The following is a 27,519-nucleotide window of genomic DNA, read 5'->3' as shown; positions in this document are numbered from 1 at the left end:
GCGCTCCGCTCCCGTGGCCCTAAGGCACCTTGTTAGAACTTGAGGTTCTGGGAAGATCTTGAAAATCAGTGCTCTAGGGCACCAGGAATTCCAGTCACCAAACTGAGACAGGAGCTTCCTGACCCGGGAAGGTTTTGTCCCGAGAGAAGCTGAGCACAGGGACAAGGCACAGCAACTGTTTAAATAACACAGGTCAGGAATGAAGATGCTGGTGGTGGTACAGATCAAAGGGCACCAGACTGAAGTCAGGAGACCCAGAGTCTAGGCTGGACTCCACCGCTTCCTAGTCCCCTTATCTTGAGCATATCATACTCTTCCTGGGCCTCAGTTCGCTTATCTGTAAACCTAGGATAATAATATTGACCCCAGAGGGTCACTGTGAGCACAGTATCTGACACAGCAGAGCTCAGCAAACATCAGCTGGACCTGAAAGAACTGGTGACACCTGGTGCCTTGGGTTCAATGTCCATCCGTCTGGGCTACTGTCAGATTCATCACAACACTGGGCACAAAGAAACTGTTAAGAGATGCTGGTCCACTCCTCAGAAAACCTTGATAAGAAAGTGCAAGGTCCCAGTTCCTGGCTGGCTTGGGCCTGTAACACATTCTAGGGGACATGCCGGCATGAATGACTCGTGCTTCCAAAGTTACAACCTGTTATTCAGCAGCACTATTGAGAGAAAGTTTCAAGCAGAAAGAATATAAGAGCTTAAGACTAGGTCTCAGATGCCAGAATTATCCTGAAACTCACATCAGTGTCATTTGGCTCAGAGCAAGTCAGCAGCTGCTTTAAGGCCACACGTCAAGGCTCCTTCTAGGCCTGTGCTGGTTGGAATGATAGCACAGGTGGGCTCCCCAACCAGTCCCAACACACACACATACCAGGTGGTACTGGGAATCATCTGGATAACTAAGCTCCCTAGCAGAGCTAAAGATATCCCCCCTACCCTGAGCAACCAGATAGTGACAAGATAGGACAGGAAAGGGGGCAGTCCATCCCCAACGTCTGAGCACAAGATACAGTCTCTCCCCTACAACTCCTGTGATGTGAAGGGGTCAGCCCTTAGATTGTGATATTCCAGAATGGGTCAGATGTTAGTCATCCATTACCCGCCTAATTAGGGATTAACAGCCTGGCTCACAGAACAGGGCACAGGAGAAGACCTGAGGTATCAGGGAGGGAAGGGGACCGCAGAAACAACCTTCACAGTCTTGGCACTGCTGCTGAGCCAGCCCAACCAGAGCCCCTTCTCAGTGTTCCCTGGGCCTCCTGGGCCTCTCTGTCTTTAATTACAGTGTTCTTCCAAGTTACTGTAACAAAACACAGGCCGTAATTAACAATTTTACTCCAATTCCTATGACTGCACAGTGGACTCACTGCTAAGGGCCATCTCCCAGATAAACAAACTGGGAGCGCATGGCATGATGGGAGCTCAAAGATGTAGGGACTTTAAAGGGCACCTGCTTCTACCTTCTGCCAGTGTTCATTCCTCCTCCTTGCATGCTGGTAAAGTGGTTAACCTGTCTCCCCAGTGTATCTGCAGTGATGGGAGACTCACTCTTGTAACCACCCATTCCATTTAGGGCCAGCTTGTCTCCAGCTGTCCCCTCTGGCTTGCACCTATTGGTCCTTCTGGAATCCACTCCATGAGAGCATGATTTTCCTATGGGACAGCCCTTCAGCTGTTCAAAGTCCCCCAGTATGATTTCTAAGTCATGACTGGGCTCAGTAAGCCCAGTCCCTTTGTCCCTTCCTCGGGAAACAGAGACATGAACCCCTCACCGTCACCTTCTGTTTCAGAGCTTTCACAGTCTCTCAGAGTGCAGGGCCTTAGAGGCTCACAGTACTCACAGAGTGCCTGCAGAGCATGAGGACCATCACCCCCCTTGCTCTGGAAGTCCTACTTCCTTTAATGCAGCCAGAAGTCACCATATCTTTTCTAACAGTCATGCCACTGTTAACCACACTGCACTTTTGTCAGCCAAAGGCCTCCTCCCCTAGAAAAGTTTTTCATAAACACTTCTACATCAATACTTGTTTAGTTACTTTGGGGGCCCATATGTGGGATGTTGATATGTATTCTAGCTAAATTTCCTGGTAGAATACCTAACCATTTGAGCCTTCCCATGTGTTTTAAGACCTGAGTCTGTGCACTTACATATTAACCACCTCCCCTGATTCCATGGCCCACAAATGGCACGTCTGTGCCAGACTGCTGAGAAGGGTGGGTAAGGCAGAGCCCTGTACCTTCCTATACAACCACCCTCCAGACTGAGACAGATATGTCCTTCAGTCAGTTACTAAACCCTTAGCACCAAACTCACAGTTTCCATCTTAACCCCAAGGGTACCATAAAAGGCCTCACTCATGTCTTGCTGAAGTCCACATTTGCAAACAATCTATATGTCCATCGTTGAAGGAATGGCCAAATAAAAAACAGTTTATCCACACAATAGAATCCCATGCAGCAGTTTAAAAATACCATAATTTTATTTATTCTAAGACATACTTTTATCTTAATGGAATGTACAATATTCTATTCTCTATAGACACAGAACCCCCTATAGGAAAAGAACTGTATATATTCCAAGTAAATGCAAAGAAAAAAGTCTAAGATGATACACACCAAATTGATACTACCTGTGAGGAGGCTAGGATTGGGATAGTAATCAAAGAGACCCTCACCTATATTTCAATTTTTATGAGAATGCACTTATTATATGATTAAAATGTAATTTCAAATAGTCCAGGTATATGACATCTAGGGATTTCCATGATCTACTAGCTTAATATCAGTTTCCAAAGACAGAACAAAGCTAGTTCAAAACAACTTGTGTTGGTAAACAGCGATCATCAGTTTCTTGCCTGGATGCTGATAAACCATCTCTTTCACAATTTGTTCAGGAACCTTCCTTCCTTGCCCTTTAGGAAAAAACCTTGCTCGCTCATCAGCTGCTCAAGCACCAACCAAAGTTTGGATGATGCAGGTTGTCTCTCTGCCCTGAGACATTTACCTGGGCCCAGAAATTTGATAGGAAGCTCAGTCAAAGTGAATGGCTGAGAATGAGAGGCTCTGGGGCCACTCTGGAATGCGCAGGGCCAGGCAGCGCCTGGGCTGATGGGGGGTTGGGAGAGGGCAGGACACTCCAAGGCACGTTTCAGGGGTTTACAAAGAACATGGTCCAGAAGAAAGCCAGCCTTAGTGTGACCCTTCAGAGACATCTGTTAAATGCCAAAAAGCACCCATACCCTCAAAGCCGGGCTGGGAATAAAACGCTTGGGCTTGGTGTGCGTGCTTTGTCCAGAGACACAGATGAATATTCATGAGCAGCCTCTAGACATCTCTGAATCAAACACACATCTGCGGGGTGTCAGTCACTCCTGCTGCTGATGTTCAAGGTCCAACATCCGTCTGTGCCTCTGAGAAGCAGCCCAGGCACCAGCTGATAAACTGAGGGGTGCCAATGAACAGGGCCGCTTAGCAGCTTCAGTTACCCAGGAAATGAGGTGGGGCTATTGTCTGCGTTAGGTCACCGTCCAAGTCTCAAATCCTGGAATGTTGCTGAGCTAGCAGAGTCAATGTGCTGTGGCACGGTGGGGAAGAGAAGCGAACGGAGCAGAATAGCCACTAGGACTGGCGACCTGTCCCAAGGTCACTGTACCATCAATGCAATACTCCTGTTTGGCTATGTGCACTCTGAGTTTTACTTAACCCCTGACCCCTGCTTTCAGAGTTCTCCACAAGCTAAATCTTTACCCTGATTCCTCGCCATCACAAGATGGAGGAGAAGGCACTGATGGTGGCTTTGCACCTCACTGCCCCTGCACAGAAGGGCACAGCTTTGGTTTGTTTCCATGAATCCTGCTGGGCCACATCCATCTCTCTTAGGGACCTAGAAAGATGTGCCTGCCCTTCCCAGTCAGTGATAAATAGCCTAGGAAAGATGTTTGGCTGACTTAAACAAATGCGGTGGGGAACAGGCAGGAGGGAGGGGAGGAGGTTCACTGCGGTGTAATGGGATACCCACCTGGGGTTCTTGTCTGCCATCCACTTCCTGGAGGCCTTAGCAAAAATTTATAAACTCTAGACATCAATATAAAATTAACAGTTAACCTAAAAGGTCCCTTCCATCTCTATGAAAGTGGAAGGGGCAAAAAGAAAGGGAGAAGGGAGAATGGGAAAATCCCATAGCAGCTCTATGTAAATTTTTCTAGAAATGATCTGATTCTCAAACCTATTTCCCTTAATGTTTAACCAAAGGCTCTGGCTGCAGTTTGAACTCATAGTCCCCTCAACAGCCACAGAAACAGAGAGTCCACTAGCACTCCTGGCTGCTCCGTCACCCTGGCCTATCTAGGCTCCTCTGCAGGTCCCCTCTCTTGGCCGAGTGGCCTCCCCTTTGCAAAGTCTTCAGGACTGGCCCCTGAGAAGGAATGTGTCCTGCTTCTTACGACAACCCTCTCTCAACCCGAACTTCTGAGCTCCAGGAGAGGATAAGGCAGGGTCCTGGAGGAGGCAGGGGTCACGGATGATTTCAGAAATACGTGAGGTCTCCCAGCCACCCTGGGCTTTACAATCGTATCACAGTAGATAGACAAGCAGCCTCCATCTCTTCTGGACTGTGGAGGGGAGCTAGGAGAGGGATGGATAATTGCTGGCTTGTAGGCTATAAATATGCTCCTGTTTTCTGATTTATCACAGGCAACAGACACAGCAAAACAAGGAGGCCCTCGTTGCAGGGGAGGAAAGGCTGGGCGTGATGTAAGAACCCCTCTGCTCCACTGGGCCTCAGGGAACTACTCACCCCAGAGCTGCAGGACCTCCACCCTGCATTCCCAGATTTTGAGTTCAAGTGCCCAGATCAGCAGGCCAGTGTTTCCTCTCTCCCTGGCTTTGCCACCTATTTAGTCAGGAGCTGTAAAGGAGGGTCAGACCCTCCTTGAACAGAGCCTGTTAGCTTTTCTCACGCAAAGGTGCTTCTTCCAAAACTGCTGCAGTCAGCGGGGTCCATCGGCCTCTTACCTTCATCCCGAAGGACTGCATCCGCGTGGCCACCTCTCTCCCAATTCTGCCCAGGCCAAGAATTCCAAGGACCTTCCCTTTTAGTTCTGTTCCCATGAACTGCAACCAAACACGCAAAAGACAAGGGAGCTGAGGTCAGCGCCAGGGCCGGGCCCCGGGCAGGGCGAGGAGGGGCGGCCGCTCACCTTCTTCCGCTCCCACTTGCCATCCTTCATCGAGGCCGTCGCCTGGGGAATCTGCCTGCGAAGACACACACGGGTTCAGCAGACACGCAGGAGGCGGCGGGAGGCCTGCGGGGCCAGCACCTGCGACGGTCATTCCCCCGGGGAGCCAAGCCCAGTCTGGGCCTGGCTCCGAGGCACGGAGGAAGGTGGGGGCAGTGGAGCAGACGGAGGCCCTTGGCAGGACGTGGGGGTCCTGGGGCTTCTGTCCCCAGCTGCGAGTCCTGACTGACCCCCAGCAGCTGAAGTATCACTCTTCGTGACTTTGGGGCGTAAAAAGCAATACCCAATCCTCCAGGGTTTGTGGAGATAACAAAATGGGTCCTGAGGGACTTTGATGACATGAAACTTCCTGAAGTTCAAGAATAATTATTTCCCTATTCCATCCAGGGCCACAACCTATGACATCTTCTACTGTATCAGGGGACAGCTCATTACATATTCTCCCTTGAGCATTTCTTAAGCTCTCTTAAGCTGAAGGGTGGGTGCCACAGTGCAGACATGTCTCACATCCACATCACCTCCTCTCCCAACACCACACACACACACACACACACACACACACACACACACACACACACCCCACGACCTATCTCCTATTGGTTAACATGGATGTCTGAGTCTCCCTGTGTTTTCTGGAGGGGTCAGAGGTCATAGCATAAGGTCACATCGTGTGAGATGCTGTCATCCAGGCTTCTCTGGAAGCCACATGGGAAGAGACAAGAAACAATGCTTAAAATGTTCAAGGAGCACCTTCTTGATGTTAGAGACCTTATAAGAAGTATTTAGAGATACAGTAGCTCATTCGATGTTCACAGCTGCATGGAGGCACCGGAGGTAAACACTTCACCCAGCATCACCCAGTTGGAACTGGCTGAACCAATTCAAAGCCAAGGAAGACATCCCCCGTACAGGTAGCCTCCTCAGTATTTAAACACAGGCTTTCTTATTGGTCTCAAAATACAGGGTGGAGTGTGTGTGCGTGTATGTGTATGTGGAAAAGGGAGATTCCAAACACAGTCCGTGTGTTTCCACTTCACTGAGTTCTTACAGAAGGCATCCTTTCATGCATACACATCATCACGACACAGACTTCCACCTGAGGGTAGGGCCGACGGGACTCTGTTCTCCTATGGGCTCATGGGGCAACCCAGCAGAGCTTAGGCAGCAGCCTCACAGGGAACAAGCTTCATGTCACTGCTCTCGTCTGTCAGGCTCAGCAGAGGGTCTTCATTCCAGGAACATCATAAGGACAATGACTTCTGGACGGAATGCCCCGTTCACAGCAAGCTGCCTAACAAAATGCCTCTAACGTGTAGGACAAAGCCGCCACCCACCTCCTCTCAGCTGTCTCCCATCCTGATCTCTGCCCACCTGACTCCATCATGCTGTCTAAAAGATGTGCATGTGGCACCAGAGCGCATGAAGAAATCCCCAAACCCTCCCTCTAACTGCTACACCCAGCTGGTCACGGGCCCTCCCCAAGCTTTAATACGGGGCCCCCCACGCTGGTCTGGGGAGGACCCTGATGTGGGCAAGGGACCTTCTGAAAATTAAATGGTAGCTGGGCTGACTTACAGGAGGAGAAGGTAAGGCAGCAAAATGATGACACCTACATGTGCTGCATTCTCCACTCTTTCTGCGTCCCTGTTCTGTGCACCCCAGGAACTCCTGCCATCTGTTCAAAGTCCCCCACTGTGAGGCCCGTTCAGGGCTGCTCTCCACCCACATTGCCCAGTGCTCTCAGCCTTCCCTCCTACTGCTGCCCCGATGGAAAAGCAGGCCGATTAAACACAGAATAAGCTGGGAGACTGGCCATTCCTTCTAAACAGGGGGCTTCTTTCTTAGTTTGGATGTGTTTTTGATGAATGAGGACAGGCTGGGAATGGGGCGCCTTCTTTGAATCATTCCACTCTACCTACTCCTTTAAGTAAAGATGGCCTGGAACAAGAGAAAAATCATTCATGGCCCCCTGGCCTTTCCTTCCACCTCCAGAATGAAAAGTGAGGGAATTAATTAGACAGAAAGCTACACTGAGATCCCTCCCTCAACTCAAAACAAAAACAAAACAAAAAATCACCACTGAATTGAATAGAGCAAGTGAACCCAAGGCAGCAGGCCTCTACACATCTCCAGGGGTGCACGTCCAGCCCCCATGTTCTGGAATACCCAGACAGCCACGCTCGGGGCCCTTCCCGGCTGGGGTGCTTCCACTGTGCAGGCTCTGCTGTTCTTCGCTTTCTCCAGCCTCCTCTCTTCCTCATGGCCAGTGGGCATCATTGAATACCTAAAGCTCCGGAAGAAGTCTTGGGAAGGGTAGAACAAAGGATAATTCTCCCAGATCCACCCTGCAGGAGGGGCAGGAGGTGTTTGAGAGGGGAAAAGAGCAATTTCTCAGCCCCAGAGGCTGCAGGCCTGAGCGAGGAGCCCTGGCTGCCTGACCCAAGGATTGGCGGATCTGCAAAGGGACCCAGAGCAGCTCCATGCCCTGCCCACTGGCTCCTTGCCCTGCCCACTGCCCACAGAAATGCTTGAACTGCCTGTTCAACAGCAGTCCTCAATAGTCACCTTACCACCCCACATGCTAAGACTCATGCACAGTTTGCGGCCAGGTCCACTGGTTCCCAGGTTGTCCCTTCTACTGAAGAGGCCCACACCCCCAGAATTCCTCCTGGAAGAGCAAGAGATTTAACCATTTGAGTCCCCCTGTGTCATGAATCTGCAGGAAGGTAGAGATCCCAGAGCAGCTTGTTATCTCATTCTATCACAACGCAGATCTGCAGATCTGTAAGGACAGTGACAAAATAAGGCCCCGGGGGCAGGGGGGCAGGGAGGGGTACAGCCCAGCTAGGGGATCCAGAGAAAACTTCTTGGATGAATTAACACTCAAGCTTTGTCTTGAAGAAGAGTAACCCAGATAAAGATGAATGGGGAAGAATGTTCCAGGCAGCAGAAACAATATTTGCAAGGCTAAGAGGTCAGAAAAGGCATTGCGCGAAGGGAAGCCCACTGCTATGACAGGCACAAAGGATGCATGTGGTGAGTGCAAAGAGACTAAGGAGAAGAGGAAGACGCACACATGGTTATTTTCTCAGTGAGCCTCCCTAGCTGAGGAGGAGCAGCGCTGTAACATCCATCCATTTGCCAGCACTCGGACCCCAAGAGGCAATCAGACCTTTGTGTGCCGGCACCAGGGTGAGGGACGTCAGGAGAGGACTGAGGGCCTTGAGGGTTCTCGCAGTCTGCACGTCGCCAAGCCTAAGGGTTTCTAAGTTTCTCTGGGTCTCTTTGCTTGGAGGTCCTAATTATGGACATACCAGAGATCAGCTTTGCTGACAAGTCAGAGACTTACCTGGCCAGGCACATGATCATCCCACAGGTAAGCTCGGCAGCACTGAGGCTGTTCCCATTAGGGGTGCTAAAGATCAAAGAAGAGAGGGGACATCAGTGGGCCCAGACCCTATATTCCCACTCCTGCCCCAACACAAAGCCTCGAGTGCCAGTCTCCTGCTCCCTGAGCTCACCGGCGCTTGATACCAGCCCCCAGCCCCGGGCCACCATGCCGGGCCTCTGATGCACTCCTGCCCTAATCCCAGGGCTGGAAGGAAACCCGCTGCCCTGGCTTGACGTTTGCACATGGAGGGAGCTCCAGTGGAGAAAGACACCGGCCTCTCTGCCTGAACTCGCTTCTCCCATCGTACAGAAGAGTCTCTCTCGGTTGGGAGGTATGTGGGTGGCTCAGCCAAGTCCACGCAGCTCCATGCCACCAATCTTACTGAGGTTGTGCCCCTCGTGGCTCAGCAAGCCTATCAAATTCAGAGTCAGTGCACTGCCCACAGGCCTCTGTCAAGTCACCCAACCTGACTTTTATTAGTAACAAGCTGATTTTTTTCTCCATTTGTTTGACTTATCTTCTTAACATATTCTGAACTGAGAAAGCTTACTCATACCTACATACACAGGTTAATGCTAACTCTGCCCATTTTATAGAAAAGAGAATAAAGATGACACCTGTGAAATAATTTTTCCTTTTCCATGGCTTTTTTTTGTTTTGGAATAACTTATTAACACACATGTTCACTCTCCTCCTACTGGATTTTTTCATCTCTGGAAATGAAGATTACAGAGAGAAAAAATGTCAAGAGATCCTATTTTTTAAAAAGTCAAGATAAAAGGCTCCTCAGAGTCTGTCTTCTCACAAGACCACCTGGCTTCCTGTCTCCCCCTGTGGACAGGCTGTATGGGGGGCACAAGAAGGGGTTGCAGGGGCTTGGGGGCTGCTGCCTCTGGATCTAGGGCAAGAATGTAAGATGGGTTACCGTTTAACATTTCTCCCGTTGGATATTGACCTCAGTCAGATGACTGGTCATTTAACCCCTACCTTATAGGGGAAGCGGAGAAGACAGAGGGGAAGGGTAAGTACTGAGGACCATGGGGTTCCTGAGAGAAGAGAGGAGACTCGAGAACAGAGGGTGGGCTGGGGCTGACCCTGCCATACCACCCAAGTGCCGGACGGGAGCCAGAAATGAGTGTCTTCTGGGGCTGGCATTGCGGACATGACCTTTCTTCTGGATGTGTAAAAACAGCTCTAATGGGGACCTTTTCCTCTTGGCCCCGGAGTGTGAAGGAGAAACTGGGGTCCTGGCTCCAGTAGGAAGAGAAAGAATGTACTCACTTTACTAGCACAAGGGAGACAGAGGAAAGCAGAGCTAACAAAAACCTGGCCCCACACAGCACAATGAAGGCAGCAGGGGAGGATACAGCAGGATCAGGGGATGCAGGTAAATTCACTAACTTTCTTTTGATCCCCAAACCAGGCCACACCCCAAACATCTGTGGGGTGGGTATACAAAGCATTTTGAGATTGCAAAGAGAGCCTCAATGTCAAAAACCCGGGAACCACTAGGCTATGAGCACCTGGCCGGGAGCAGGCAATCTCCTGGAGGCCCTTCCAACTCCGACCTAGCTTTCTCTAACCCAAGATTCTTCCTCCCTCCTGTGTTCTCCACACCCATCCCTGGCCTGCATGACTTACTTCATGACCAGGACACCTTTCCTTGTTGCTGCCTCCAGATCCACGTTGTCCACGCCTGTGCCAGCCCTGCCCACCACCTGGAGCTTCTCTGCTGCATTGATGACATCGGCGGTTACCTTGGTGGCTGAGCGGACAATAAGGCCTTCACAGTCCTGAGGCAGAAAAGAAATATCTGGGTCCCAAATCAGTCTTCAAGACCTGCTAGATCCTCTTGCCCAAAGTGGGAGTTCCTACATGCAGGATACCTTGGATATATCCAAGGAAAGGGAAGTGGTGGCATGTGTGTAATGTATTCACACCCACTGGGCTCCACCATTTGTCAGACCTGGGGTCACATTCAAGTGCCATCTCTTACGAGCTATGAATCTGAGCTCTGGCCTCCTCAACTGTGAGGAGGCCACGCAATAGGACAGGTACAGCACCTGGCACAATATCTGGCCCTGCTCAATGGATGTCACCTTCTCCGTTGGACACTGAGCTACTGAAGGGGAGGGGGCATCAAATTGTGCTTTGTAAGCCCCTATGACTGGCACAGCGAAGGCACTTGATAAATGTTGGCTGGCTGAATGACCAAGTGAAGAAAAGACAAAACTGTTGAAAGGAAAACATTTCCTAAAATAGAGACCAAAATAAGGGGAAGGAAGAACAATCAAACTTGCCTATAGTTGCTCAGAAGCCAGGTAACTTTAGACTAAAAATACCCATATGTGAAAAACGGCTTTCTGGATTCATCACAGTCACTTTACTTGAGCTAAGTTAGACCCCAAGACAGTCTTTCTTAGGCTCATTCAGAATCCTGGGCTATCTTGCCAGAATAAGGATATTGTTGCCCAAACACTCAGTATTAGTCCCCAGGAAGTGGAGCGGGTGAACAAGTGCACACTCTGCTCCAAACTGGCTGTCCCAGGCTGGTGAGGAAGCTGGGGTCAGGAGGCTAGGGTTCTGGTCCTAGGTCTGCCAATGAGAAGCTGGACCACGATGCTTAGTCATGTCACCAGCACCCTGGTCTTCCTCTGTAAAAGAAAAGGGTTGGAACCCATGGCGCCTCGAGTCCCTTCCCACATCTGATCTGACACACGAGTGTAAGTAAGTCTGCATTTTCACCAGCAGAGCGCCCAGCTGGACCCAGGAGGACCTTCCCTCTCCCCTCCCCAGCACCGGCTGTGCAGACAGAGAAGGACCGTGGACATCGGCTCCTGGGGTGAGAGCCCACAGTGTGTTGCACACATGCCCAGAGACTAGACTACGAACAGGTTTGGACAAGTTACATGTGGAAGAGCAGAGAGCTGGTTTTCTCTGGAGAGGAGGAGAGAAATGAAGCTTACACTGCAGAATACAGTATTTCCATCTGGAGGGCTTCTAAACACTGGAATGATTGTTTAAGAGAGGTTGTAGAATTGATTCTCTCGTGTTTATGCTTCACTGGTTGGAGATTAGGCCTTCAGGGAGTAGATGCAGGACCCCTCATGGGCACTTTAAACCCTTTTATGTCTGTGGTTCTGAAACAGAATCTCAAAATATGAGATTTAAAGAAACACATATAAACATCTGATCCAATTCTGTTTCACAGATGAGAAACTGAAGCCCAACAGAATTAAGGAAGACCATTTCCCCTCCTTCCCCCCTTCTCACGTCTTCTTCCATCTAAGGGGTGCCTGGTATGTATGCATCTGGCACTATGCTTGGCCTGTCAACACAGGATGAGTAAGTCATGGCCCAGCCCCTCAAGGAGCTTGAGGTGACAGACACACCAAAACTCGCCATCACACATGAGCGCTGTGACCTCAGTGTGTAAAAAGCACACAGTGGAAAGGCTGGAGAAACCAAACAGGAGCCACCCTGTCTGGGCTGACTGTCGGCACCAGGTGGAATCTTGAGGATGCTCTAAACTCCTCCCTTTACAGCATCTTTGTTGACCACCAGCTAATGCCTTGGCAGAAAGGGGACTCTGCTGTCTGTCCCACACTCGAGTTCACTGCACTTCGCTCTGAAAAAAAGCATCCCGGTCTGGCTACACACTACTAACTCTTCAAGGCACAATAAAGTTCTCTTCCAGGAAAGCTTTGCCAACAATCCTGGATTCAGTGACCATTCCTGCCCTGTTTTTGCATCATCTAGCTGTTCTCTATCCCATCTTCACTTTGGTCTCCTCATCTGTATTTTATGTCTCTAAACCAAGTATTATTGTAATAGCTGATGCTCGCTAACACACTCCACTGAATACAATGAATCCAGTGATTTGAGAGGCCCTTGGAAATCATTCTCACTGCCCCCACATTCCTTCCCCAAATAATTCAAACATGTCACATGACTAAAAATCCTCCATCAGAAATCCCTCCTGTTGACTGTGTGATAAGGAGGCACAGGAGCCACAGGAGCCACATGCCAGCACTCAAGAGTTTTCTGCAAAGGGAGAGCAGGTTGGGAGGGAGCTGGAAGAAAAAGGCTGAGAAGCGACAAATTAATCAACAGAACCAAGTAGGCACTAGACCAACAGACCCAGCTATGTGTGGGAATTCATAAAAATAAAAGTTAAATTCAAACTGATGGGGAAAGGAAAATACATGCAATAGATAGCATTAGGAAAAAAAGACTTAATTCCTATCTTTTTTAAAATCTAGATGAATTACAGAATTTTTTAAATATAAGCATTAGAAGAAAACATAAGGGGGGATATTTTTATGATCTTAGGGTGGGGAAGTTTCATAAGCAAGACACAAATCCCAGAAACTATAGAAGAAAATAGTAACAAATTTGATTTCTTTTGTAAGTTAAATTTCTGTATGGAAAAGACCCCATAAATGAAGTTAAAGGCAAGTGATAGGCTTGATATAGTAAGAAACACCTTGCAAAATATATAACAGACAAAGAACCATCACCAAAAATGATGAAAACCTCCCATAAATCCATTTTTTAATGATAAAGAACCCAGTAAAAAAAATAGGCAGATACAAGCAGGCAATTCACAGAACTATAAAATGGCCAGTCTTATAAAAAGACTTATAACATTAGATAACTTAAACATGAGACATGTTTATTTTTAAATGTGGTATTTTCAGGAATCATATTGGCAATGCAAAAATGTAAAGTTTTACATGTGGTATTATCAGGCATCATACTGGCAAAACAAAAATTGATACTATTCAGTTTTGGTGAGAGTGTAGGAAAACAGGAGCATGAATTGTACATTTTTAGAGGGCAATGTGGCAGGCAGTGTGTAAGCACGTTTCTTGTGTACATTCCTTTACCACCAGCAATGGCACCTGGCACCTTCAGGTAACTGGTAACCACTGAGCATGTAAAACCAGAAGTGGTCAGCCCAGGACCAAGGGTTCAACTGACAAGAAACAGGCCTGGAGCAGGGACCACCCAAGGCATCAAGATCTTAGGGTTTGGCTTCCTTGAATGTGGTCTCTAAAGCTGCCCCTATCTTCCCAAACCTGGGGAATCTGCTTCCCCCAGAATGGCCTGGCTGTAAGGGAGGATGCCTACAGGCCCTCAGAATATGCTCAGAAACAACATGGTTTTTAATCAGCAAGGCCTCTCTCTATGGAGGGATCTCCCTTGCAGAGTTACCCTGTAGTCTCTACACTTTTCCCCCAAGGGTGATGTCCCTCAAATCAGCTTTCTTTGAATCTAGGGAGTCTGAAGAGTCTCCAGGCAGAGCATATAGATAGATGTGCATCCAGCTCGCCTGTCCCAAATGAGGAATCTGCCTTTGGAGACTCCCAATCAGCAGATCCTCCCTGGTCCCACTGTGAACCAGACACCCCATGTGGCCAGAGTTTACTAGTTTTCAAGGTCTCTTACACCCTCAACTACCCCTTCCTCACTCAATTCTTCTTCCAGTTACATCATTAATTGACTCCTTTAATCAGCATATACTGAGCCTACACGTCAACCTACTTCCCACTGATCCCTCAAACCCTTGCACTCTCAGGCACTGTCCTCCTCAGGCCACGTGTCATCCCTCCAAATTTAGCTCTAAACTGCCAGCTCCTCTCCTCTACTTATGCAAACTATGGCGCTTTACAAATCTGGCCACATCCTCAGTGCAGTTTGCTGTGATTATAACTTTCCTCAGCATCATGAGCTCCTCTTTGGCACTCTAAGGGAGAATGCCCCTCTCCCAAAACTGCAACCCACTACGCCATCTACTTGCTGTCCCTGCGCTGTGGTGTGTGTGCAAGAGCGCTGCAGCTGGAGCACTTCCTTGAATACCCAAACTTCGTGGGCTTCCCCGCTCTCTGTCCCTCAGCTGCCTTAGAGCTGGAAAATAAAAGGCCAACATTCTGCTGGATTTAAAGCTGTTCCCAACGAACTATGCTAACTCAGCAGTGAAAACGCATTCATTCACGTTCCTCAAGTTCACACGTTTCCTTTCGCAAGTAGGACAGGCTTAGCCTGGGGGAGATTGTGGCACTGCTCCCACCTCTCACTTGAATCATAGGGGAAGTCCAGAAACTTCTCCAAGTCATGTTTCCCAGGTAAGGAATGCAGGTAAGCACTGTTTGGCACAATACGGATGATCCTGATCTAAGTAGATGGCTATTTAACTTTTACAAACAAAATACTGGTGGAAAGGCTAGGAACTTGCTATTTTAAAAGAGCCTTTCAAAAGATGGACTCTTGCACAGAAATTTATTCCTTTCTTTATCTTTCTTCAAATTCTGAGATAAAGATCTAAATGTACTTTAGTAAGTCAAATGCATTACCAACTCACAGTTTAGTGCATTCTGACCAGCATTGCTAATTAATAATACAGAAGAAAATGAAACAGGAGAAAAAAAAATCTCTATCACATATATTAAGGGTATTATTTCATGAAATTTAGTGGGTGTACACATATGTATGTGTAACTAAATTATGACATAAAATAAATTTCTTTCTGTGGGTCGTGGTCAAAGTTTAAAAGCCACTGATAGGTGGTAAGATTTTAATGTTCCTGTATATGAGGTTCATTTAAGATGTGAAACCTGCTAATAGAAGAGGGGTACACAGTCTAAGTAAGAGTTTTGTGAGTTACAAACAAGATGCTTTCTTATGCCAAGCCAGTGTTCTCCAAACTTTTCTAAGACCTATAATAAGAAACATGTTTATGATTTTATACTCACACCATCCACCACACACACACACACACACACACACACACATACACACACACACACAAACTACATATATAATTGAAACAAATTTTATGACACATACTACCCTTTCTAGTGTTAGCCTTCCTATCTGCATTGCTCTCTGATATTTATTTTGTTTTTTAAAAACTAATGATGACCCAATAAAGCTACCTCATTACCTACTAATGAGCTTCGAGTCTGTAAAGCACCATTCATGGGGATGATTGTGCTTCCCCACCATGGAGTGAGAGAAAACTGTGCCTGTCTGGAATACCAAGGAGGGAAGGGAGGCCAGGCCTGGTTAGGCAATGTGCCCATGCTTCTCATTATCAAAAGATTTCAACAGAGGAGGCAGGGGACACTACCCTGCCACCCAGCCACACAGAATAAAAAGGCATAGTTCGGATGTGAGGGCCCTCCGGAGGGCTGCCCAGGTTGACTAACTGGCATGCTGAAGCGGAATGTTTTACAAAAACAGACGTGAAGGCTGCGCGTTTCCAAACAGCCCAACAGTGCCGAGCAGTCTTGGAGCTGAACACTCCCCCCAGGCACCCCTCCCCCTGGCCACCCTCCCCCCACTCCTGCCTGCAGTTTTCAGTGCCTTTACAAAGTCCTCCAAGTTTCAGCGGGAGACTCCCAGCCCCCATCGGGCTAACTCCCAAGTTGATGAAGCCCACCCACTTCCCCAGAGGCCTCTCCTTCATTCTGCACTTTCCCCTCTCTGCTGCCCTGCTGCCTGAGGCCCTGACGTCCTGCACTCCGTAAGAAAGCTGCAAGGCCTCCAGTTCCAACCTGGTGCTTTGGCGGAGGTGAGGGTCTGAAGCTGGTCTAAAGGCCACTTCACTGCCTTCCAACTATTGCCCAAAGTCAAGCCCATTAATACATAGTCCCCATACAGAGGTGGAAGACCCAAGTGCGAGGCACCTGCCTCCCACCCAGCCCTACCATACTCCAAGGATTAGGTATTGAGTGCTTGCCCCCAAGCCCATCCTCGCTGACCCCTCTCTTCTCCACTCTGGCAGCAGCAGTGTACGCAGAGGTTAGGCCCCTAGATGGTCCCGTTTGCCACTCAAGTACTGTGTCATCTCGTTAACTGTCTAGCGTGTGTTGGTCAGGCTCTCTAACTCATCTACAAGCTTCTTAAAGGCAGGGACCTATCAGAAACTTCCCTGAGTACAGTACAGGGGCTGGATATCCGGGTGGACCACCATGGAGGGTTGGGGGAGGGGAGCCCAGGAGAAGCAGCCACAGATACTAAAGGGGCGGAGGAGGGGCCAGGTGGTTGCCGCCCAGCTAAAGCAGCTGCAGCCGCCTCTGAGGTTTGATTTAAGGGGCTCTGGTTGTTGAAACGGGTGGAGGGCGTGGACCCACGATTGATTTGTTGGGGTTGGCAGGAGGAAGCACAGCCACGCGTGGGAGTTGATGGGTGGGGTAGAGACACCGGGGTGCTGGGTGCCAGGCAGAAGTGCAGGAACTGGGGAGAAGAGTTCACAAAATAAATGTCATGAGACTGGATGAGGCCACCAAACCTCGCAAGACCCGTACAGATAGAGCAAAGAAAATCTTAATTAAGTTTAGCTAATTAGGTATCACGACATACTGATAGGTTCTTGAGAAAGATTTGCCAAGAAATATAAAATTCTGGGGGCCTTTGGGATCGGATTCTAGTCCAGTCTGGTCATTCCTGACCGCGATGAGGCCAAAGGTGAGGCACTCCGCGGTGGCCGCGGGCGGAGGCTAAGCCTGGGCCGCGGCGGCCGCGTGTGCTGCAGGGAATCTCGGCCGCCCCCCGCCCGCCCCCTCTCCTCCGAGCGCTCCCAGGACGCCGAGGGGCGGTGACAATTCGCCGGCAGTCTTGCATCAGAAAAACGGCGGGTACTGCGTTTGCTGTCCCAGCAAGGCCGCCTTCCCTGTGGCGTCTCAGCTGCCACGAGACAGTCTGGGACTCCGCCAGTGCCCCCTGGGCAAAGCGGGACTCCGCCAGGCGAGCCAGGACTTGGTCCGGGAAGGATCGCCGGTCCCTCGGCACCCCGCAGGGGGCCACTTTGGCGCCCCTTCCCCCGGTGCCCCCGTGCGGGAGGAAGGGGCGGCGCCGGGCTGCCAGGGCCCCTGCGCGGGATGGCCGGGGAACCGCGCTGGCATCCCGCTGGCAGCCTGCAGGACCAGTTGGGGCAGCCTGCACTTTGCGTGCTCGCGGGAGGCAAACCACCATGAAACACGCGGCTGCAAACTGAATGGAAAGTTTGCATCCTGCAGCTCGCCGCCGTTTGTTCCTCCCTTCCCTTTCCTCCTCCAGCCCCCAACCTCAGGAGGCCTCAGGACTGTTACCAGGGGCGAGGAGTGGGAGTAGTGCACGCCTTTCCGGGCGCGGCCAGCCTATTTCGGAAGAGGATGCCCCTGAGCCCTCGTCTTTCTCTCGCTAGCCTTACCTGCAGCTCGGCTATCAACTCCTCTTTGCTCAGGTTCTGCTTCTCTACCACCTGCAGCCCTCCATCTTGCAGGATCTTCCGGCAGCAAGGGTCCAGGCTGTCACTGATAAGCACTCTCCGTAGATTTGCGAAGGCCATAGCTGGAGTCGGCCTCGGCCACTAGCCCTGGGCAGAGCTGAGCAGAAAAGCTACAGTTCCGGCTGGCGGGCGCAAGGTAATGGGCAGATTCTCGATCTCCTTCTCCCCCTTTATCTCCCGACTTCTGCTCCGTCTCCTTTTGATTGGACAGAAACGCTCAAACTCTCGGTGACTCCGCCTCCTCCTCGCAGTTCCGAGCCTTTAGCTTCAGTTCCCCGCCCACTTTATACCAGCGATGAATTTCCCAATCCCAACCAAAGCCCTTCCCTGCACCTGGTAAGCATATAGAAGCACAATTTGCGCTGACTGGCTGATTCATATGTGAAACAAACTGGGAAATATTCATTCTCACCCTGAGGGAAATATTTCATCTTCACTTAAAGATGTGGTAACGGCTTGGTATGTCTATAAAACCAAATTATAATTCATTTATGCACATCCCTGGTTCTGCTTCTGATACTAGGTGGCCTTAAATAACCCAAAATGAAATTTTCCAGTATTTCTGTAAAGGGCGGGGGGACAGGGGGCATGAAAGAGTGCGTCTGTTGCAGTTCTTAAAGAATCATTCTTAAAGAATCGCTCAATAATTCCTCAACAGTTTGTAACGCACCTATTATGTGCAAGGCTCTGTGTGGGATGCTAAAGGGGGCTCAAACATCCTCTGGTGGGCTGCCTAGAGGATACCAAAGACAGGGACACGAAAAGTTAAATAATAGAAAGCAAAGAGAACTTTCTAAGACCTCACCAAGTGGTGCTTAATTCCAAAGAATGATGCAATGAGAATTATGAGTTTGAAAGAGAGCAAGGACCTGGTTCATTTAGATCAGCCAAAATTTTTGTTCAAGGTCCTCTACTTTCACTTCCTCTCAGATTATGAAAAAGAGGAAAAGCAAAATGAGATGTCAGTCTGGCCTAATTTATGTATTGACCAAGGAGGCACTTCCGAACACTTAACCACTTCATGCTTAAACAAACATACTCTTCTTTCATGACCCCTTTTCCAGAAATATTGGAAAATTCTGTTTGGGATTATTTAAGGCCACATAGTATCAGAAGCAGAAGCAGGGATGCATGTGGATGAATTAGACTTTGGTTTTATGGACACAGCCAGCCCAGTCAGCACCCTGTGTAGTTGTCCTGCAGCATTCACGAAGCTCAAGTGCTTGATCCTTACTCTAAAACTATGCAACATCAATATTATAAAGTAATGGAAATGTGGAGTTGATAATTCCTAAGCACAAATCAGATTTTAGACCAAATGATCCCAGTGGGGAAGAAGATAATTTTTGTCTGCCTCGTTTACTTGTTCGGATAATTTCATGTTTCTTCATTCCAGAACTCACAAGTATTCGCTCCATTTCTCTTCCTCTCAGGAGATGCCTGGCAGCCCAGGGCGCCTGGGAACTGACAGTAGACATAGCCCTGGAGGCTAATGAAGGGACTTGGAAGCATCCAGTTTTATTACCACTTTCTTCAACCCCTCCCAGAGCTCACCCTTTGCTTTCAACTAGTGTAGACCCTAAACCCTGCTGTCTCTAAAAAATAACCTTACCCCTTCACACCAAATCAGCCTTTTCAGATACTGTCTGAACTCACAACCCAGAGGCCCTTCCACACCCCATCACCTGGGCCTTATTTTCTTTATTATTTATGCCCCACCTGCTTCTAAAACAGATCCAAGCCACACAGCAAAAGACATTTCTAGAACTATTAAGAATACAGTTAATAGGTAAGAGCCAATTTCCATGTGGAAAGAAGGGTGTGTAATAATTTTTACCATAAGCAAATCAGAAATGTTCCTCTTTTAAATTTCTCTAGCATTGTCTTCAAGTGTGCCATGCATATGTGTGAATACTTCATGTCCCCCCACTGCCTCCCATTGAGATCAGACACAGCTTTATACCCCTCCAACACTGCCTAGCACAGTGCTTTCCACATTGTAGAGGTTCTGAAGAGATTTCATTTAAAAATTAATATATTGAGCACCTATAGTGTGCCAGTTACCATGGCTTAACACTGGAGGGTTGTGGTGATGCACCAGACACCGCCTCCTACCTCAGAATGAAAGCAAAACAACCCTTAAAGTAGAGCAGAACTGAAAATAGAGCTACGCTGAAGTGCTTTGGGAGGTAGAAGCAGAGCCACCCAGCCCAGCCTAAGAGCACCCGGAAGGCTTCCAGCAAGGTTGCCTTCGGGTTGACACTTTGATGCTAATGGAAGCAACCAGGATGATGAGGGGCACAGGATATGGAGAAGAGTAAAACATAATCTGCCTCCAAACTTCTCTTGGTCAATTGCCCTACATTGAGAGCTGAATAGGAAGTAGCCAAGTGGAAAAGCCACGACCTTTAAAAAGTCCCAGAGATGGGAAGAATTTGTGGGAGGTTCCAGGAGAGCAGGAGATGGAACTACAGAGGGGAAAGGGGCTGCTCATGAAAGGCCTTGCCCTAGAAGGAGTTCTAAGGTTTTACCGAGGTGCTGGGTAATTTTTTAGAAGTGGCATGATTAAGTCAGCTGATAAGCCTGCTGCTGCTAATGAAGATACCATCTCTCTCTGCCACCCCAGGCTCACCCACCACCCTGTTACAAATTGGGGTTTTTTCTTTTATAATCCAGGGTAGGAGCAAAGGGAAATGTTCTCCTTCCCCCTGTATTATCGCCTCCATCCATAAGAAAGTAAATTGGACTCTCATGGAAACAGGAAAACAGTTCTACCCTTCTCTCCAGACCCCTCACTCCCTCCCCTGCCCTGGCCCAGGACCTTGTAAGACAGACTCTTCTGATTAGTGAGTCTGGGGGAAAAGTCCTAGTGTGAGGGCAGGCCAGCCCCTTCTTGGCTCTCTCTTTTGGAGCTGGAAGCCCCCAGACAATATGCACTTGTCTGCTTCCTTGTGTGTATTGAGCTCCCAGGGCAGGCCCCACCCCAGGCACCTCGGGGTGCAGTGGCCACAGCCCTCTGACTGCTCAGCTTGTAGAGCATATGGTTCATGGGGGAGCAGGAAACAGGAGAGGTAGGAATCCCGTTTTCTACTTGGGAGCCCATTCGCCATCTCCAAACTCACAATATGAGTAATAGAACATATTTTGAGAGGTAGATAATGAACGGTCATCTGCAAAACAGGCACCTCTGGATTTGAAGTCTAGTTTCTCAAGTGACTGAGACTGTGATGTAAGAGTCAAGGGCAGGCAGCCCTAAAATGGGCCACTTTAGCATGCCGATTATTCCAGAGCTGTAGACAATCAATGCCCAAAAGACTTGGAAAGAAACTTTGCTCTCCTCCTAGCCCCAGTGAATAAAAAGAATTTAAAGAAAGGAAGAGAGCTATCACCATAGATAACCACATCATAATATAACCTACAGGCACTAGACAGGGAGGCCTGTGGCAGAGTCTGTTAAATCTCTTTATGTGCCATTGTTCTGCGTAGCCCAGCAAACGTGTTTACCATTTACTCTTCCATATTCCTGTAAATTGTTCCCCTTTCCCTTTGAAGTCTCGAACCCCTACCCACTTCCTTAGTTCAGGATGACAATATATACCTCATTTTCCCTAACTGTCTTTGGAATCTCATGTCTGTGGGCTCCCCATATATACTTAATTAGACTTTGATTAAACAGACTTAATCAAAGTCTAATTAAGTATATTTTCATGGCCCTTCACTGGGCCAACTTGGGTCATGCATCGGTCCCTGAACCAGTCACTGTGGCCAGGGGACTGGATATGCTGACTGGTCAGTCTGAGGAAGCACCCACTTCAGATCTGAGGAAAGGATTAGTTGCATCTGACATACACACTGATAGTATGAGAAAAGTGAATGACCAAGGGAAAATTCAGGGTGCTGAGCCAAAAGAAGGGGAGTGGGGATTGGCTGACCTCTCCACCATGAGGTCTTGTTAATCTGTCTCATGTAAATTTGGTTCTTACACCAGCTAGAAGAACCTTAAAGGGTAGAGGAAAATTCATCCTCCCCACCAGTGACCTTGGCCATGTTACACTGCCTCTCTAAGACTTAGTTCTCGTCTCTATAATGTGGAGCTAACAGTAGGATGGTGCTTCCTTCATAAGGTTGTTGTGAGAATTAAATAAGGCAAAGCAGTCACATGCACGCAGTTTGTAGTACTGGGCTTTATTCATTCATTCAGTTAGTCAGTCAGTCAGCACATATTTACTGAGAGCCTGTGATGTGCCAGACATTGCTGAGAGGGCTGGGACTGAAGCTTTGAATAAAACAAACATAATCTATGCTCTCATAGAGCCTATGTTCTGTTTGGGGAGAAAAAAAAATAAGTAAATGAAAAAATTGAACAAAATAATCTGGGGGTGTGGTATGAGTATGAGGTGATGTAATAACTATAAAACCGAATGATGGGATAGACAGGAAAAGGTGAAGAGGCATTTATTTTAAACTTTGTGATCATGGAAGGCCTTTCCAAGAAGATGAGATTTGGGTCAGAACTGAAATAAGGAGTCAATTATGTAAAGAACGAAGGAAAGAATTCTAGGCAGAAGGAAAAGCAGAACAAGTCTGGGACATTCAAGAAACTTGCCCCCAAATATTTCTGTAGCATTTACTGGGTATCAGTCATAATGCCAGGCACAGGGAGAGCAATGCTGAACAAGTGGCACGTGGTTGCTGCCCTCAGGGAACCCGCGGTCTGGCATGTGAGCATGTGTGCTGTGCGGCAGGCTGTAAGGAAAAGTGAGGGAAGTCAGAGAAGGCAGACCTTACGCTGAGATCTGAGAGTGGAGGAAGAGCCAGTGGACAACATTTTGGGGAGGGAGAACAGTAAGAACAAAGTTACTTGGGTAGGAAAGAGCATGACTTTTTCCAGGAGCTGACAGGTCAGAGCACCAGTCCTAGAGGGAGGACCATGGCACGAGACAAGGAGGCGAGGTCAGCAGGGGCCGGACCATGCGGAGGGCCTCTGGGTCGTGAGTTTGGGCCGTATCTTGAGAAGGTTGACTTGGTGTGAAGGGGTGGGGTTATCCTTTAGAGACAGCAGGGTTTAAAGTCTACGCTATATGGAAGCAGGAGATGAGTCCTGGGAGGAGTTGAAAGGAAGCAGTGATAAAAATAGATGCTTCCCAAGTCACTTCATTAGCCTTCCAGGCTAGGTTTACTGCCAGGACATGTGAAGAGTCTGTACTTCTGCGGATGCAAATAAGAGAAAGTCAATTTAAACTGGATCAAATTAAAAGAGGAACACTCAGGTGTCTAAAAAGATCAAGTGTGAACAGAAATGAACACAAATGGTATCCCTGGCAATCTGTGTCTCTCCCACATCTCCATTTTCCTTAGGGTTCCAGAAAGACAAGGTGTGGTGAAGAATATAAGATTCAGCCATATATTCCAGTAGTCTGACAATCCTAGAAGATTGTACTAGTTTTCTAATGATTGCCACAAAATTTCCAGACCCAATCTTCACTGGGCCAACTTGGGTCATGCATCGGTCCCTGAACCAGTCACTGTGGCCAGGGGACTAGATAAGCTGACTGGTCAGTCTGAGGAAGCACCCACTTCAGATCTGAGGAAAGGATTAGTTGCATCTGACATACACACTGAGAATATGAGAAAAGTGAATGACCAAGGGAAAATTCAGGGTGCTGAGCCAAAAGAAGGGGAGTGGGGATTGGCTGACCTCTCCACCATGGTAAGGAGTCTAAATTTCTTATCCCAAGTATGATGAGAAACCACTGAAGGGTTAATTATAGGGAGGGGCAAATATTATCTAAGCATTAAATATGATCACTAGATAGTAACACATCAAGAAAGTTCCTTTTTACAGCATTGCTTTTATTATGATTATGATGATGCTGACAGTGACTACAGTGATGATAGTGGTTAGCAGACGGGGAGGTCCCTTGTTTGGCACCTGCCATGACACAGTCAAGTACACTCAGAACTTGAAAAGGTAACAGACAGGAGAAATAATAAGAACCAATGAATAGTGGGAGAAGTTAACCACCTGAGAAAGCAACCCATCCTGAGAGAAGGTAATAAATGCCTAAAAAAGAGTTTTGGGAACCACCAGATCATTAAGGCAAGAAGAATGTTGTTTGATCCTAATATAATTGAATGTTAAAAGGGCGGGGTAATCTCTTAATATAATCAAGTGTGTTATAATTTTTCTGCAGAAAGAATATGTTAATAGAAAAACTGGTCTACATGCTCAAAATTATGATTCAAGGTGAATCTTGGTTTTTACCCAGCACCATTCCAGGAGAAAGAAAGGAAAACAGTGCCATGTGACAAACAGGGTTGCTGAGGTCTTAGCAAGATGTACTTTGATGTGGTACAGGGAGAATTCATCAGATTTTATCATAGTCTGTATAACAATATCCCTTCTGATTGTGCGGGCCCTCCTCTTAACCATTTTTCTGAGTGATTATTTTATTTCCCAAATACCCTGATGCCAGTAAAGGGCCACTGGATGGAACTGTTTCTCACCAGAGCCCATCATCTTCAAATCCTGTGGCAAAAGGAGAATCTAAAAGCTTGTGTTTTTTGTGGGCTTCTGTTGACAGGGGCATGCTGTTGAGCAGTGGGGGTGAGGGAACTCAATAGATAGTGCCACAGTCACTGTAGCAGTGCTCCTGTTCATGAACAACGGGGTGGGGAGAGCAAAATGTGACCCCAAAATATGCCATTTTGGCATGTGGATTATTTTGAGCTGAAAGGCAATCAAGACACAGCAGAGTCAAGAAAAGCCTTTCTCTTTCCCTTAACTACCTAAAGGATTTTAGGTAAGGTGTCTGGCCCAGAAAGAGAGCTATTACAAGAGACAAATTTTAATCTGAATGACCTATCTGCATGGCTGGAAAAACATCTAATAACCACACACCTGCTCTTCTTATTGTGCTGTGAGTCACCCTCTCCCCTTGGAAGCGCAGGCTTCCATCCATCCCGTTCTTCAGTTCAAGATGGCATATAAGCCTCAGCTGTCTGACTTAGCCCTGTGTCTCATGTTTTTTATGGGGTTCCTGTATATACATAATTAAATTAATTTTTCTCCTGTTAGTATATCTTATGTCAATCAATTAATAGACCAGCTAAATGAAACTAGAAGGATAGAGGAAAAATATTCTTCCCTTACAGGAGCATGTGGGTTTGTACTCTGGTCTCCTGTGAGTTAGGCTAGTGGCAGTCTCTGAAACTCTAATCAACATTAGGGGCTTTGAACTTGAGGGTATAGTAATCAGAGAGCTTCCCTCTGAGATCACAAGCTCTCCTCTCCTTCCATTCATCTACAGTGTCTCAAAACCTGTTTAGGTCACTGAACTAAATAAGAAACTGGTAAAAACAGCAAACCCTCTCACCTTCTAAACTGTGCATTTATGTTTAGGGGATTCATGCCTCCTGAAGCCTATTCATGGGCCTTATAAGGTTATAGTAGGTAGATAGGCAGGCAGGAGTAGGGAAGGGGGAGGGAGACTTTGGCCTGTGTTTACATTTGGCTAGATGCTTGCTTATATTCTACAAATTCCACATAAGCCATTCTTGGGGTATACAGAGTGAGAATATAGATAACAGACTGGCCAAAACCAGCTAATTCCAACATGGAGGAGAAATTGACCCAAACTTCACCCCCAAAGCCATTAACATAGTAAAAAACCACTCCCCTCTGTCATTAGCATGGTAAAAGTTACACCTCTCCACACACCATGACAGTGCTGATGGGGATCAAATATAGTAAAAAATCCCTCTACCCAACGTGAAGGTGGAACAAGCCTGAACTCCAGGAAGATTCCACCTGTTCCCTTTGAAACCTAATTTCACTTACTGAATATTCACCTTCCTTTGTATGAAAAAAAGGCTCCCTGCAGTTCCCTGCACAGCCCCCTCTGGGTGGGCCCACACCCCGACTCTCCAGGGCATGTACTCAGTCCTTTCTTTGAACTCTACATCTCCAAATAAACTCTTGATGTGCAATAGCTTTTCTACACCCTTTCTTGAATTCTTTCTCACAAGGAGACCAAGGACCGGGCTCAGGTAACAATAGGATCCCATGAACCTCTTGTTAGAAACCCGTATTTACATGGATTAGGCATGGTAACAAAATGCAAAGTAGCCATAATAATAATAATAATACAAATATTTATTGATCATTTTTAAGGGCTAGATGAATATAACTCAATAAATGCTCACAACTGTCTAGGGTGTTACCACTGTTATTCTCATTTCACAAATGATAAATCTGAGACACATTGTTTTATTTATCCCAACTTTACAATTTAGAGAAGTAAAATGACTTACCAAAATTTACATGACAATAGATTATAAAGCTAGGATTATAGCATTTCATTAAATCTCTAGTTTAAGTTCTAATTGTGCTGTCCTTGAGTCTTTTAAAGTGAAAGTGAGGTGGAGCAGGGACCTGGGACGAACACCATGATTTATTTTTCCTGCCTATGATAAAAATGCCAAGATATAAATAGTATATTAAGAACAGGAGGGACTCCACCGTAAGGCTAAGATTCCATTTTAAAAAGCAGGGAGTTCGGAGGTAAGATTCTTAACATTTTACGGCAATTACCCAACAACTGACCCTATCTTCAGGCAGGGTGAGTGGTCCTAAATGGTATGTTTCCGCTATGAGAGGGTAACCACCATTTTGTAGAAGAACAGGATCAATAAATTCCTTGTGTTAAGTCTATGTTAAAGAATATCTAGAGGACTGACTATGGATGGCAACATAATGTCTCTCACTGGAGATAGACATCATGAGACCACGTGTCAAGCCTTTGCCCCGGCCCTTTATCCCATTCCTGAAATCCTTAAAAGACATAAATCCTAAGCCTTTAAGCGTGCCTCCCCTCTGAGGCTGCCTGCCCTCCCCTCTGCTATTTCATTCAATTTTCTAGACTTAAGCACTAGTCTTCAGGCAAGTAGGGAAGGACCACTGAGATCTCTGATTTGGGCCTGCAGGTTCCCCCCACCTGGGTGACCCAGTCAGGACTGTGGCTCTATGATCATGCTCCATAGTAGCCTGCCTGAAAATCTCCTTTCTTTGCCTTTGGGAAGTTCCCAGACCATAACCTCACTCCCCCAAATCCTGGAGTGGTAGTTCCCATGCCCTGCAGATCTGAGCGGACACTGGTTGCCAGGTGACCCTGGCTTCAGGAGCTGGCAAGGAATTTGCCCTACACTAAGCAGGAGTTCAGTGCACTTTCCTTTCCTCCTCTGCTCTCCCTTGCTCTCTGCTGCCTGCATGGCTGCTGCCATGAACTCCTACTCTTACTTTAGTGCATTCCTTCCTTACCTACACTCATCTGACCTGCTTGAGAATTGTTTCTCTATCAGAGTCAAGTATGCTCCCATGTCCAGGTTGAGGTCTCACCTATTGCCCTGGGAGAGACCTCCCCACACGCAGCTGCACAATAATAAAAGTGGAAGTCTTTCCCATTTCTAAAATATTATATTAAACTCAGAAACAACTACACAAAAGGCTTGAATGCTGTAACTATTGACAGCAGGCAGAAATCAGGAATTCTAAGTTGCCTGAGAAATTGTCCAAGATATTGGTATTTACTAAGAAATGTGAGTTTT

General features: G+C 47.6%; 2 protein-coding genes across 2 annotated transcripts in view; both read right to left on the bottom strand.

Annotated features, from left to right (window-relative positions):
• Positions 1 to 18,114, bottom strand: part of PHGDH (phosphoglycerate dehydrogenase) — a 29,379-nt gene extending 11,265 nt beyond the window's left edge. The window contains exons 1-5 of the mRNA XM_036924424.2: positions 17,836 to 18,114; positions 10,281 to 10,432; positions 8,598 to 8,663; positions 5,210 to 5,264; positions 5,025 to 5,123 (exon numbers count right to left, since the gene is read on the bottom strand). Of these exons, the coding sequence (XP_036780319.2) occupies positions 5,025 to 5,123; positions 5,210 to 5,264; positions 8,598 to 8,663; positions 10,281 to 10,432; positions 17,836 to 17,973 (510 nt within the window). The 5' untranslated portion in view covers positions 17,974 to 18,114. The remainder of the gene's footprint in view (positions 1 to 5,024; positions 5,124 to 5,209; positions 5,265 to 8,597; positions 8,664 to 10,280; positions 10,433 to 17,835) is intronic.
• Positions 1 to 27,519, bottom strand: part of HAO2 (hydroxyacid oxidase 2) — a 262,966-nt gene that overhangs the window by 89,281 nt on the left and 146,166 nt on the right. The window lies entirely within an intron of this gene.

This window comes from Manis pentadactyla, chromosome 4 (assembly GCF_030020395.1).
Source record: "Manis pentadactyla isolate mManPen7 chromosome 4, mManPen7.hap1, whole genome shotgun sequence".
Taxonomy (NCBI): Eukaryota; Metazoa; Chordata; class Mammalia; order Pholidota; family Manidae; genus Manis; species Manis pentadactyla.
Note: the sequence above shows the minus strand (reverse complement) of the source record. Positions and strands in the feature narration are given on the sequence as shown.